Genomic DNA, 14643 nt, shown 5'->3' on the forward strand with positions numbered 1-14643 from the left:
CCTTGGGATGGTGCGGACGTGCAGGCTCCAGGCCTCGAGCGCCGCCGGGTCGGCCGAGGTTTCTCTCCAGAAAACAGGGTGGGGAGGGAGGGCCGAGCCGGGTGCAGGCGGCGTGGGACTCGCGGGGCCGGAGTCCTACGGACGCCAGACGACTCCGCAGCCCGCAGACCGCTCCCCGCGCAAGCGCACACGCGCCCGCCTGCGCGGACCGGCCTGCGCCTGCGCACACGCGCCCGCCCGCGCAAGCGCACTAGCCCCCAGCGCCTCCCCCGGCGCGCACGCGCGGCAAATGGAGTCGGTGCTAGCGGAGCTGCTGCTATCGCAGGACCGGGACCCCCGGGCCGCGCTGGCGGCGCTGTGCCGCGGGGAGGCGTCCGCGGAGCGCGTGGAGACGCTACGCTTCCTCCTGCAGCGGCTGGAGGAGCAGGGCAGCGGCGCGCTCCCCGAGGCGGCGGCGCGGGAGGTGGCGGCGGGGTTCCTGGTGCCGCTGCTGCGCGGGCGCGCGGGCGGCCCCGACGGCCCCGGGCCGCGCCGGCGCGTGCTGCGGGCGGCGGGCGCGGCGCTGCGCTCGTGCGCGCGGCTGGCGGGGACCCCGCCGCTGGCCGCCGCGCTGGCCGAGGAGGCGCTGCGGGAGCTGCGCGCGGGGCGCGGCGCCGAGGCGGCCCTGGAGGTGCTGGCGGCCGTCGGGCCCTGCCTGCGGCCGCACGAGGACGGGCCGCTGCTGGAGCGCGTGGCGCGCGCCGCCGCCGCGCCGGCACTGGCCGGGGACACGCGCCCCGAGGCCGCGGCGGCCGCGCGGCTGCTGGCGGCGCTGGGCCAGGGCGGCGGCGCCGCGCTGCAGGCCGTGTGGGGCGCGCTGGCCGCCGCGGGGCCGCCCCCGGGGCCCGAGCGCCTGGGCCCGGAGCTGCAGGTGCTGAGCGCGCTGGCCGAGCAGCTGCTGCCCGAGCCCGGCGCCCGCCACGCGGGGCCCGACGCACGGTGCTGCGGCCGCTTCTGGAAAACCGTGCGGGACGGACTGGGTCGCGCCGAGGACGCTCTGGCGCGCAGGCGCGCGCGCTTCCTGTTGCGGCGCGCGGTGGAGGTCTCCGCTGCGCCCGGCGCCTCCGACTGCGCCTGCGCCTGCGCCGACCCGGCAGGACCTGGTACGCTGTCGTCCCGCGCCCAGACCCCGGGGACCGGGGCCCTCTGCTTAGTCAGACCAGGAGGCGTCGTGTTAGGTGTCCCGAGGAGCCGGGGAGGGCGCTCTTCTGGAGTCACCTAGAGTGCTTAGCTAGATGTCCTCGGTCCTCCTCTCCTGCCCCTGCGTTATGGGGTCCCTGTGCCAGAGCCCCTGCTCGGTGCCCGCGCCTCCACTGAGGCCCACACGGCCCTAGCACGGTCCCCCGACATTTCTAAAGGTTTTAAAAAGTCCAAAGAAGCATCTGTGCTGAGTGCCAGTGGCTCATGTCTGGAGGCTGAGACCTAAGGATTGTGGCTCAAAGCCAGCCTGGGCAGGAGAAATCCGTGAGATTCCTATCTCCCAGTGAACCACCTAAAAAAACAGAGGTGGAGCTGTGGCTTGAGCGGTAGAATGTTAGCTTTGAGCAAGAAAGCCCAGGGACAGCTCTCCTAGGCCCTGAGCTCAAGCCCCAGGACACACACACCGCACACACACACGTCTGGCAGAATGTTTTTGTTTCTAGCATTTCCATTTGAAATTTTAAAATTGTCTTTCATATCTTAAAATCTCCACCTGCTCATCAGTTTATTCATTCCATTTACCTTTCTGACAATGCCCTGTAGTGTACAATTGTAGTGATTTGCAAGTCTGACCCCTGGACTTGCTAGGACAGCTAAGACTGCTCTCCTTGGAGAGTCCTAGTCTCCCTTTTGTCCCTTGAGCCTTTCCTTCATTACTAAAGCCTGCATTGTGTGGGAGCAGCAGCATTAAGTCTCATTTAAATATTATGGAAGAAAATGGTGAAACTTGCACAAGGAAAAGCTCATTTTCTTTCTCTCTTTCCTTCTTTTTTTCTTTTCTTTTTTTTCTCCCCCTTAGGCCCGAGTCTATTTTGGTGGTCTGAGAAGAAAAATGACCAGCTTCTAAAATTCTGGGAAACTTACATTTTAATTATGGAAACTCTGGAAGGAAATCAGGTAAGTATTCTCCCATTTCGGCAAATGCTTTGATAGATATGATTTCTTTCTCCCATTTTTGGATATTCATGAAGCACAAATACAGAAAGGCTGACTTAGACATAACCTGATACAACTCAAGTACCTTTTGTTTCTGTCACAAATGTCATTTAAAACACGCTAAGTTGTTTCAGGAAGTTAATACTTCAAGAGAACTCAACTTATTCAGAAAAAATGTAATCACATGTCATCTTCCCTTGGTCTTCTTAAACTTTAACATCAGATAAAGCTGACAGCTTGTTACAACTTAGGCAGTGCTGAGTGACACCTTGCTCCAGCAGGGCTGGGGTGGGGCTGGAGAGTTTGGGTTGTGTGCAAGTTCTCAGGTGTTGCCTGGGTTGCGATCCTCCATGTCCCAAGTCCCCATGTGTAAGCTGCAGGCCACCGTGGGGCCCAGCATCTGTGGACTTGGCATGTCAGTCCACGTGTGCAGCACACATGTATTGTGGTAGACAAGTATTCATGTGCAGAGGGTGTAAAATGCAGGAAGAGCAATATAGCATTCTAAGTTCAGATAAACTTCAAGGTTTCTTTGGTCAGTAGACTCACAAAACCCCCATTACTTACTTTAGAGACTTGGGTTTGTGCACGTTTTTGAAGAATTACATCTCTGCCACGTGGGCTCGGTGGCATCAAGAGCATGAGCTCTGCTTCATACCCTGCCACCGTCAGCCATGTGAGTGGCTTGGTAAAACACCAGTGGATTTTTTTTTCCTTTTGGATCTTTTGCATCTTATTAGTTCACCCTATTTCTTGAGTCAGTTGAGGGATTGCATGCATGCCACAACGCAGGCCATTTACCATGTAACTTCTGCACTCTGCTGGTCCTGGGCTATGTTTCTAGACTTGGCCATGCTTGGTCTTACATACCCAAGGCATGCCATGACTCAGTCAAGCTTCTTGCCATAACAATCACACAGGGGTATAAACAGGAAGATTGCTGTTATAGTCATCATTGTCCCTTGAGAGATTTTACAGGTGTGTTTTCATTTCATATGATTTTTTGCTCTTATTTTTAGATACATGTTATAAAGCCAGTCTTACCAAAGCTAAACAATCTGTTTGAATATGCAGTGTCAGAAGAGAATGGTAATGATGATTTTCTTTTTGCTTTAAAAAAAAAATAACATAGTCTGCCCCCCCCCTCCAATTTTATAACTAATTCTGTTGATTACAGAGAGTTTGGGAAGACTATTAAAAGTGTAAGGAGAAAAAGAGGAATGGTCTTGGGGGATGCTTCCACCAGGGAGGGTGGTGGTAAGGCTGTAGATGCTTCCCTCTGGCACCATTGGCACCGTCTCCTCCTAGCAGTGGTGTCCACACCATTCCATTCCAGCAGCCTTTAGTTCTCTTATATAACATAACTTCATGTGGCCTGTAAAGTGCATTGAGGGATGTTATTTGGCTTAACTAAATTTTTGATGACAGGGGTTTCTAATATCTCTAGAAGAGGGGGTACCATCTCCTGAAGATAGATAGAAGATAAGACTCACGCTTTAATGATGGCATGTGCTATGCCTCTCATCATAGCTTTTGATATCAATACCAAATTTCACCTGCTTTCCATCCTTAATATATCTTTCTTTGTATAAATATGTGTATCTTAGCCAGGTGCTGGTGGCTCATGCCTGTAATCCTAGCTACTCAGGCTGAGATCTAGGATCATGGTTCAAAGCCAGCCCCGGCAAGAAAGTCTGTGAGACTCTTTATCTTCAATTAACCACCAGAAAACCAGAAGTGGAATTGTGGCTTAAAGTTGTAGTGCACCATCCCTGAGTAAAAGAACTCAGGGACAGCACCCAGGCCCAGAGTTCAAGCCCCAGGACCAACAACAAAAAATATGTATCTTTTTATTTGTTACACTTTTTGCAGGGAGGTATTAGGCATCTTGGGCTTCTTAGAGAAAGAACATTCCAGAGTGTAGTTTTCAATGCAGTTTCTAAGTCCTCAAGCACTTCTTTGTTATTAGAGCTTTCTAGAAGAAATACAGCAAAGCCAGAGCTTCCTGAAATCGTCTTCTGCAGTTGAGCTTAGATCAGTGAGACAGCTGAAGGCAGGCCGCCAGTGCTCTGTCTCCATCGGGCGACAGGGCTGCTGAGCTGCTGTGTCAGCCTGCAGGTTAGCCACACGCCTACCTGGCAGGTTGCTGAAGCTGTGTTCTGATGTTAGTGGCGTGTGTGTGTGTGTGTGTGTGTGTGTGTGTGTGTCTGTGTGTGTGTGTGTGTGTGTGTCTGTGTGTCTGTGTCTGTGTCTGTGTCTGTGTGTCTGTGGTCCCCCTGGGGCTATGTTTAATTGAATCCCATCGTGACCTCCGCATGCGTGCTTGCTGTTAAAAGCCATGCTCTAATGAGCACGTTTTGCATATAGCTCAGGGCAGGCACAATCAGCAGTGTTTGATTCTGAAAATTTAACTTTTGCTTGATAGTTGAACAAGTAAGTATGTTGGTGTAAATTACAAATAAATAGGCCAATTTGCTCCATAACATCAGGAATTTAGAATGCTGAACATTTTTTTTCTAACAGAGTTAAAGTATATTTCAGGAGTCAGAAGAAAGTATCTCATGTTGTATTTGGTCAGTCATGGGCTCACTTAGTAGCTATTTAGCTAAATAATAGCTAAATAGCTAAATATAAATAGCTATTTATTATTTATAAATAGCTATTTAGTTATTTATGCTAAACACTAGGGACAGGGTTGTGAGACAAGCAGGTTCTTTGCACTTGACGTTGGGCTGTTTTCCATGAAAAAAATTATTTGCTTACAGGTTCTCTCCAGGATGCAGAGAGGGACAAAGGGAGCCCATGGTGAGGGTAGCAGGGAGACCTACTTGGGGGGGCCTGGGCTCATACCATGGGGGCAGCGTGAGCCCCCTGAAAAGTGGCTATGCAGGCGGAGGGGGTGGCAGAGCTGCAGGAGAGCAGAGCGGGTGCGGCAGCCAGGATCAGCCGCCTCCCTTAGGCTAGGTCTCACAGCCAAGGGTTTTAAGCAGAGGAGTGGCAGTTTCAGATTTCTATATGGAAAAAAGGATGGGACTGATACATACCAATAATCGTAGCATTGGGGAGACTGAGGTTGGAAGGACCATCTGACTATACAGCAAAACCCTGCCTTTTAAAAGAGAGAGAAAGAGAATGGGGGTGAAATGTCGTGAGGGAAAGATTGGTTGAAGGGTCCAGGAGGTAGGGTAGTTCAGAGGTACAGCACTTGCCTAGCACGTAAGAGACCCTGGGTTCTAACCCCAGCATCACAAAAATAAATGCATAGCTTACAGATAACAGTAGCATGCTGTGAACCCAGCTGAGACTGAGGCCGGAGGCTCAAGAATTCAAGTCCAGCCCGAGACCCTGTCTCAAAAAAGAAAACAAAATAAAACAACAAAGAACAGGTTGAAACTCCCTCATATATATCTAAAGTTCTCATCTGCATGCATAGAGTAATATTTTACATAGTGTTACTTACAGGCCTAAATAAAACTGTAATTATGAATTGTGAATATTGAATTTTGGTTATTCAGTCAGCACCCCTGGATGTGATGAAAAGCAGCCTTACCTTTGTGGTGCTCTAGTGACATGAATGTATGTGCCTGCACATGTTTGTTTAATCACCATGCAGAGATATAAAGTGAGACCCGAAATTCAGCCTCAGATGTCTTCCTTCCACAGGCTGTTGGCGCTTCCACCCTTCCTGGCACATGTGTATTTATAAAAGAATGTTTGAGAGTGAAAACAAAGTCCTGACCAAAGAAGGCGTTATCCATTTTTTGGAGCTGTTTGAAATGAAGCCTCTTCCGTTTTCCCCAGAGCTTTCTGAGGTATTGACTGTGGTTCCCTTCCTTGTTCTCTGTCCCAGGCAGAGATGATGATGGTGTCACAGACATCTTCGGATTCAGCATCAGCAAGATTTCCTAGACTTGTGTCCCCAAGCCCCTCCTGTATGGAGCATCTCAGCTGTCTTTTTGTGGACAGGCTGAGTGGTATCAGCCTGTCTCGTGGCCACTGAAAAAGTAGCTCCCTGCCCTCATCTTCTGGACCACATGGCTCCAGAGTTAGAAACCTGGTGCTGAAGTTCCCCGGTGTGCCATCCCTGCAGGTCTGGCTGTCTGGAGGGTGCTGGCTTGCAAGGGATGCAGCCGTTCAGGCTGTGGCATTGCTGTCTCTGTCTTGGGGAGAGGATGAGGAGTCCTTCCACCCTGAGTTGGTACACTCCTGTTGTCTCCCAGTTCAGCACTATCTGTTAAAACCGGAGGAGATCTGGAGGATTGCAGCTGGTGTTAAACCTCTAGGTTTAGTATCCCACCTTGTGTTTAGAGGCAAAGCATTTTGATTTTTCTGTCTTGTGCACACAGTTGTAGTGTTTGAGATGTTTGCAGTTTCAGTATCTCCTGTCCTTCTGGCACTTCATATCAGCTTGCTGAGGAATATTTTTAGGATGTAATTTTCCCCTTTTTTCTCCTAGGTATAAGTTCTTACGTGTTCTCTTTAAGGTCTTTTTGTTGTTTTCTATTGCTACCTGTATTTCTCAACATGCATTGATTCCTTTTTATCCCTGACCACACTGAATCTTAGTGTGCCGTGGTGGTTGTGAGGAGGGAAAGTCCAGTGTTTAAGGGATCTTCCTGTGTTAGCCTTCAGTAAGAGACTTGCACTAGTGACCTGCTTTGCTTGTCTGTTCTCTGGTCTCCGTGTGGGGAGAGCCATGGGGGAGCCGGGGCACTCCCACAATTGTGGTTAGAACGTAGCACCACTTACGTGTCCTTCTCTTTTTTCAGTTTATTATTGGCCCCCTAATGGATGCACTTTCAGAGAGTTCTCTGTATGGCAGGTAAGTGGGCCCTGTCACATAGCAGCAGTGTGGATCTGTGTATGTGATCATACATTAGATCTGGGAACAGGGTCACATTGTTTAATGCAGTTAGTGTGTAATCTGGGTTGTTTAGCTTAAAAAACCCCAGTGCCTTTTTCTTGATCAATGTTATTTGTATCACATTTTCTGCTTTCCTTTTTCCTATTTCCTTTGTACCTTGAGCCTCTCTATTTCTGGATTTGGGAAACTATACCTTATGTGGCTTCCATCACCCTGTTATGTTTTCTACCTTTGTGGAAATTGTAGTGGCTTTGCCTGACTAACATTTTGGGCCTTTCTCCCTGCCCTCCTCCCTCCCCCCCAGGGTCTCTCTATGTAGTTCAGGCTGGCCCTGAACTTGTGGTCTTCCTGCCTCAGTATTCTGAGTGCTGGGATTATAGGCATGTACCTCTGTTACTACAGTAGCTCTCTGTTTAACTTTTTATTTTGGCCTAGCCTCACACTTACAGAAAAGTCTCGGGAATAATATAAAGAATTGTTTTTTTTCTGTATTCACCAAATGTTATTGATTAGACATATCCATACCTAGTTTGTTGTTTGTACATCTGTCTATCCATCCATCATTCTATCCATCCATCCACCCACCCACCCATTCATGTTAAGAACCATGAGTTCACACCAATTTTTCCAATTTCTGTCCAGTGCCAGGGTTCTTCCTATTTTTCTTCTTTCCCTAATTCATATAGTATCTACTTACTCCACTTTCCCCTGTGGAAAAGGTCTCAGCGAGGAGTGGCCAGGATTCCACCATAGCCTGTTCTGAGAATTACTTGACTCTCAATTATCTCTTCAAATTTCTCCTGCTTTTAAAATCAGGCTGTCTTTCTAATACTGATTCCCAAAACACATAGCTTTAAGTCTTCTGTTTGGTAGGCCTCTAAATAGGAACCCTTCCCCCCTAACAGTTCCCTTAAAAGTGATTTGATGTTCTAGGCTAGGTTATATTACTGTTGACTTATAATGTCTGTTTAATGAATATCACAAGATATTTTAGGCTAGGTTAGATTACTGTTGACTTATAATGTCTGTTTAATGAAGATCACAAGAGAATGGCGTGTTGCCAGCCTGTGCATTCCAGTTTTCATAAGTGTTCTCTGGTGCGCTGCGCCTGGAAGCCATGAACCCCGCAGCATGGACAGCAGGGAAAGGTGCCTCTGTGCTCTGGGGGCTGATGCCACACTTATCCCCAGGTGCCTTAGATCTCCTGACCTGGCCACACACGTGGCCACTGATGGCCCTGGCAAAGGCCATCGGAGTATGTGTGTCAACAGCTCACTCTCATACAGGTGACTCAGTACTAGCATATCTCTGTTGTGGGGTGATTTCCTGTATTGTAGAGTTAAGGATTTAAGGTCATTGAATTCTTTTGTCAGAAATGATGAAGTGCAGTTTAAAATGAGATCTTTTTTTTTTTTTCATGCTCCTATTTAGCCAGGTTCATGTGTGTGTAAGAGAGAAGGAAAGAGTCCTAGGCAGGTCCCAGGCCTGAGGGCAGGACTGACCACATCATTCTCCCAACAGTCCTGAGTCTTTAACTACATGGGACCTGTAGCTGCACTAGAGACCACGTGCAGGTGTCTCGGCCCTGTGTGCCAAAAGCCTGGGGTGTGTCCCTGGTCTGGCATTGGCCGCTCCTTTGCAAACAGGTTTAAGTAACTCTTTCTCTCCCTCTTTGCCTGTAGGTCCCCAAGCCAGCTGGTAGGAAGTGGTTCTCCATTGGGATTAAAGTTGCAGACGTTTTTAGTCACTTATGTTTCTCTTCTTCCTGAAGATACAAAGAGTATGTGTCAGTAAAGAGGTTTTTATGTTTTTATTTCTCTTTATTTTAAGTGTTAGTATATCTCGGCGTAGGCATCGCCATGAGGGTTTGTCGTCAATGCTCTCTGAGGTCTGACCATGCTGTCAGTCACTTGAGCCATCCGGAGGTGCAGCTCAGGTCTAAAGGTCCTAGGTCCTGGCCTTGGCAGGGCAGGGGTTAAGGAGTGTCGAGAGGCTGCACCTGGCTGATTCATCATGCCTGTCTGGTTCAGGCATCAGTAAGCTAGCGAGGTGGAACACGGACAGCCACAGAGGAAGCAGTGATGGGTCCTTTTAGCCACAGCAAGAAAGAAAGGAGAGGTGCTTCTTTTACATCAGATGTAATCAACCACTTCTTAGGGCAGGCTCTATTTTTCTTCTTGAAGGTGAGCTAGACAGTGGAGAACATAACCACTCACTTGTACTTTTGCTTGCTGAGTGGTTTTCCTAAGTCTCTCTTCACTCTTGCCTTCGTGACCTTGAACACAAAAGTTTTGTTTTTCGTGGGTACTGGGATTTGAATTCAGAGCCCTGAGCTTGCTTGACTGGCTTGCGTGGCTGGCACTTGGCACTTGAGCCACATCTCCAGCCTGGCTTTTTACTAGTTATTTCGCAGATGGAGCCTTATGGACTTTTCTTCCTCGGCTGGCTTTGAATTGTGATCCCATGGATCTGAACATCCTACCAGGTGTGAGCCACCAGTGCCTGCGAGTAATTTTTTCATTTAAAAAAATTTAATCTACAAATAGGGTTGTGAGGTGAGAACTGGTAAAATCTATTCAAAAATCGGGAAAAAATTAGAAGTTTTTGTTTGTTTTTAGTGAGTTATTGGGAAGATAGCTTTAATCGTTCAGTCTGTTGGCTGTGAGCTGCTGGGATGCAGCTGGGCGGGGCGATATGTGGCCAGGCCAGCATGCCTGTCATGACCAGAATTAGGTGACGTGGTTAGGGTTGGCCAGGAAGGGATGATGGGAGCCCTGGAATCTGTCCGTCTTAACTGGGCACAGATCACATTTGGTAAATGTGTTTGTGTAAAAGGGACTGTGGCCATTCCTGTTTTCCCTTGTCCTTGAGTGAGGGCTCAGGCACAGATGAGGTTTGCTGAATTTGAACAGTGCACACAGAAAAGAGAGCAGTGGAGGAAGTGGTGCTGTGGCTCAAGTGGTAGAGTGCTAGCCTTGAGCTGAAGACCTTAGGGACAGCACCCAGGCCCAGAGTTCAAGACCCACAACTGACAAAAAAAAAAGCAATTGAAATGTTTGTGCACAGTTCTTACTGCCTTTTTAGTCACAGATTTGGAGCATGCAGTTAATGCTGCCTACTATGAGAGAAAACACATAACCTTTTAGGAGTTTCTGGAACTTCTTATAAGTCATGCTGTGGTCCTGCTCTGCAATGGAAAGTGTATCCCAGGGCCCCTGTGTATATTCTGGAAAGGGCAGGAACCCTCCGGGAGGAAGGCCTGCCTGCTGTGTGCAGGCATAGGTTTGTCTCTACCAGTACTCCCTGTCCCTCTCCTTAGCATCTCAGAAGAACCCTGCCAGCAGACATTTTTAGTAAATATAGCTGCTTGTTATCTACAGTGCAGTTGAGTATATATCACACTCAGTAGGAACAAAGTGAAATAACATAGGTATTTTAGAACAATTACCTTGTTGGATTTTTTAGGCTTTTCGCGTAAGTGACCCTTTCAGAGTGTTCACCTCAGGAGAGTGTGCACAAAGTCACGGGCACGTTATCTTCACCCCTGAGAGGCCCTGCACCAAGAGCCATGGTTCCTTCTCTTCTCCCCCTGCCTCAACACCCACGTTTTCATCCATTTCATTAATGGAATAATGCCATAGTGGTCATTTAGCTCATGGCTTCCGTCACTTGGCACAGTGTTCAAGAGTCATTAATTCCATTTTTGTGGCTGAATACTGCTCTACAAACGCCACAAAGTGGCGTTTGCAGACATGTGTGCTCTTCCCAGCTTGGGCTTCTGTGGAAGTGTTGCTGTGAATACTCATGGAAAGTTTTTATATGAACTCACATTCCCATCTCTCCTGGGGATAGGCCTACAACTCGTATTGCTGGGTCACATGGTAATTCTATGTGAGATTTTTCTGGGGCATCTTCCAGGGAGCACACTGGCAGGGATAACATTTACTCTGTGTTTCAGGGAGCTTCCTCCTGAAGTTTCTTCAGCGGATGACAGATAGACACTGGTGTGCTGTGCCTATTTTTTTTCTGTCTAAGGCATTGGCAAGCGTCCCTAGATGGAAGGCCCTGGGCATCGAAGGGCTCCTGGCCCTCAGGTACGTCACCCATGCGCATGGCTGGTGGTTTCCCGTGACTTTATATTTGTGTGTTTTGTTTGTCCTTTCATCTATACTGAGTGAATTCAGTTAGTATAATCTTACAAGAGGAAAAAATAAAATACTTGAAAATTAAATACTTGAACTTACTTTGTTATGAATTACTAATTCCTGTGTACCCATGTTTCTGGGCTGTTAGATTTTTTACTTCCTAAAGACTTGTACATTTTGGTATGAAAAGCGTAAACTTACTTTAAAAATGTCTTCAGCTATGGCCTAATTTTCAAAAGAGTTTTGCTTCATATTAAACTTGAAGTGCTGGATGCTAGTAGGCTGAGATCTAAGGATTTCAGTTGGAAGCCAGCCTGGGCAGGAAAGTCCATGAGACTCTTACCTCCAATTAACCACCAGAAAACTGGAAGTGGCACTGTGGCTCAAAGTGGTCAAGTGCTTACCTTGAGCAAAAGAGCTCAGGGACAGTGCCCTCTGAGTTCAAGCCCCATGACTGACAACAAACAAACAACAACTTGAAAGCCAATGGAGGACGTGTGGAAGTCAATATCCCTGAAGTTCTGCTGATGTAGGTGCTGTCAGGAGTTGCAGTGGCAGAGCTGTCCTGCTGATGTAGGTGTTGTCAGGAGTTACGGTGACAGGACTGTCCTAGGAGTATGTATATATTCTGTTTTGCTGCAGGGACGTTATGCAGTGTACCATGATCACGCATCAGACTCTGCTGAGAGGAGCTGCGCAGTGCTATCTTCTTCAGACTGCTATGAATTTGCTGGATGTGGTAAGGTTGTCTTTGGTGCTCCCATTTCTGAGGCCCTCTCAGTGAGGGATGCGGCTGTGGCTTGGGGAGCTTGCATTTGGGGAGGATTTACACCATCCTAGGTGAAAGGAGGAGCCTGCTGTGCAGGAAAGACTTGTACAAGGACTTGGCTCATGGTGACTGCTGTCTCCTCTGGGCCAGAATGAGCTCATGCACAGGGCACAGGCGGTCTGTGCTCTGGGTCTGGCACAGACAACCAGCTTCTCTGGTGGCAGCAGTCCTTGTGCTGTGTCACGGCCTGCAGAGGGTGGCAGTGGGGAGTCAGGAGAGGGAGGGAAGGGTAGAGTGGTGCTCACTTCTGGCTTCCCCCACACCTTCCCTCATCTTCAAGACATGGAGACGTGCGAGCATGTACTGCCCAGAGCAGGGGCACGCACTGTCAGTGAAGGGGCACTATTAGTGAAGGGTCGAATGCTAAACACTCTGGACTTCATGATTGCATGGCCTCGGGTGCAGTGTCTGCATTCCTCCTTGGTACCAGCAGTGGCCTTGGGCGGCTTACAGATAAAAGGGCTTGCTGCATCCCCTTGGGACTCACGAAGGGCTGCGAGTGGTCTTGCTGCCTAGACCTACAGCACAGGACTCACCCTCCTCAGGACGTGGTATACTTTAGCTGATGATTTTTGCAGCCTTGAAAAGAATCACCGTGTGTGGTAATTTTCTTGTACTCAAGTATTTAGGAGACTGAGGTAGAAGGATCTTGAATTTGAGATTAGCCTGAGCTATGTAGTGAGACCTTGCTCAAAACAAAAAACCAAAGTTACCTTTTGATTGAAAGTAATTTCTTCATCCATAAAATTATCATTAAAAGAGACAACAAGAAACACAATCTTTCCCTATAATGGTAACCTCAATTTATTTTAAAAATAAACTTGTGGGCTGGGAAGGTGGCTCAGTGGTAGAGCGCTTGCCTTGCATGCCTGAGGCCCTGGGTTCGATTCCTCAGCAGCACATAAGCAAAAAAAAGCCGGGGGCTGGGAAGGTGGCTCAGTGGTAGAGCACTTGCCTTGCATGCCTGAGGCCCTGGGTTCGATTCCTCAGCACCACATAAGCAAAAAGAAAAAAAGCCGGAAGTGGCGCTGTGGCTCAAGTGGTAGAGTACTAGCCTTGAGCTGAAGAGCTGAGGGACAGCGCCCAGGCCCAGAGTTCAGGCCCCACAACCGGACCCAAAAAAAAAGAAAAAAAAGAAAAAAGCCGGAAGTGGCGCTGTGGCTCATGTGGTAGAACGCCAGCCTTGATCTGAAGAGCTGAGGGACAGCGCCCAGGCCCAGGGTTCAGGCCCCACAACCGGACCAAAAAAATAAATAAAAGTAAACTTTTTTTGTATAATGAAAGATTGCAACAGATATGTTCCAGGTTTTTTTGTTTTGTTTTTGTTTTTTTGCCAGTCCTGGGGTGTCTACTCAGGGCCTGGGCACTGTCTGTGAGCTTCTTTTGAAGACTAGCACTCCACTACTTGAGCCACAGCACCAATTCTGGCTTTTTCTGTTTATGTGGTACTGAAGAATCAAACCCAGGGCTTCATGCTTGCTGGGCAAACACTACCACTGAGCCACATTCCCAGTCATGTTCATTTAAAAAGATTTTTTTTTCTTTTTGCCAGTCTTGGGACTTGAACTCAGGGCATAGGTACTGTCCCTAAGCTGTTTTTTTTTTTTTTTTTTTGCCCAAGTTGTACTATATTCCATTTCTGGCTTTTTTGGTGATGTATTGGAGATGAGAGTCTTAGAGATTTTACTGCCAAGGCTTGCTTAGAACCATGATCCTCAGATCTCATCCCCCAAGTGGATACAGGTGTGTTCATTTTAAAAGTGGACTCTCCTTTTTAAAATATAGGGTTTTTTGGATTTAACTAGTAATATTCTGCTTTAGCCATTTCACTTGTATGCTTCTGCAGAGATGTGACTTTATTAACTGTTTTGGCTGTTGTTCTGAGACAGGGTCTAGCTTAGGGAGTCAGGCTGGCCTTGAGCTCACCACCCCCTGCCTCACCCTCCCAAGAGTTGAGAGTTCAACTAAAAATTCTGAATTCTTTTCTTAAATGTCCTGCTTAGGAGAAAGTGTCACTCTCTGAGGTCTCCACTTTTCTTGTGTCTCTAAGACAAGAGGAGTCTTTGGGACGAGGAACCACGCTGTGGGCAGAGGTGAGAGGGAAAATTGAGTCCTCTAATTTGTAAAAGTTCTGATTGAGCTTTACTGTTTATATAAGACATGATTGCGTGGATGGGAAAGTGGCTCAGTGGTAGAGCGCTTGCCTTGCATGCCTGAGGCCCTGGGTTTGATTCCTCAGCACCACATAAGCAAAAAGAAAAAAGCCGGAAGTGGCGCTGTGGCTCAAGTGGTAGAGTGCTAGCCTTGAGCTGAAGAGCTGTGGGACAGTGCCCAGGCCCAGAGTTCAGGCCCCACCACCAGACCCCCCACCCGCAAAAAAAAAGACATGATTGCTGGAGGCAGGGATGGGAAGGGGAAACAAAGGAGGGGGCAACAATGCTCGATATGAAACGTACTCATTGCCTTGCCCATGTAATTGTAACCCCTCCGTACTGTATTTTCATGCATTTGCTACTCCTGCAGAAATTGTTCAGCATTGTGTATTGGCTTTGAGATGCCTTAATTCAGGCAACTCATGCTTCTGGCAAGAGGGAGGAACTATAGAGGTGGGCCTGCCAAAGAGGAAACAG

General features: G+C 48.4%; 1 protein-coding gene across 1 annotated transcript in view; it reads left to right on the forward strand.

Moving 5' to 3' along the window:
- The first annotated feature begins 279 nt into the window (after window positions 1-279).
- Tarbp1 (TAR (HIV-1) RNA binding protein 1) overlaps window positions 280-14643 on the forward strand; it is a 37858-nt gene continuing 23494 nt past the window's right edge. The window contains exons 1-9 of the mRNA XM_042686286.1: window positions 280-1142; window positions 2039-2136; window positions 3195-3264; window positions 5839-5987; window positions 6945-6997; window positions 8722-8819; window positions 10998-11133; window positions 11827-11923; window positions 14017-14106. Of these exons, the coding sequence (XP_042542220.1) occupies window positions 290-1142; window positions 2039-2136; window positions 3195-3264; window positions 5839-5987; window positions 6945-6997; window positions 8722-8819; window positions 10998-11133; window positions 11827-11923; window positions 14017-14106 (1644 nt within the window). The 5' untranslated portion in view covers window positions 280-289. The remainder of the gene's footprint in view (window positions 1143-2038; window positions 2137-3194; window positions 3265-5838; window positions 5988-6944; window positions 6998-8721; window positions 8820-10997; window positions 11134-11826; window positions 11924-14016; window positions 14107-14643) is intronic.

This window comes from Dipodomys spectabilis, unplaced genomic scaffold (assembly GCF_019054845.1).
Source record: "Dipodomys spectabilis isolate Male_0828 unplaced genomic scaffold, ASM1905484v1 ptg000096l, whole genome shotgun sequence".
NCBI classification, from domain to species: Eukaryota; Metazoa; Chordata; class Mammalia; order Rodentia; family Heteromyidae; genus Dipodomys; species Dipodomys spectabilis.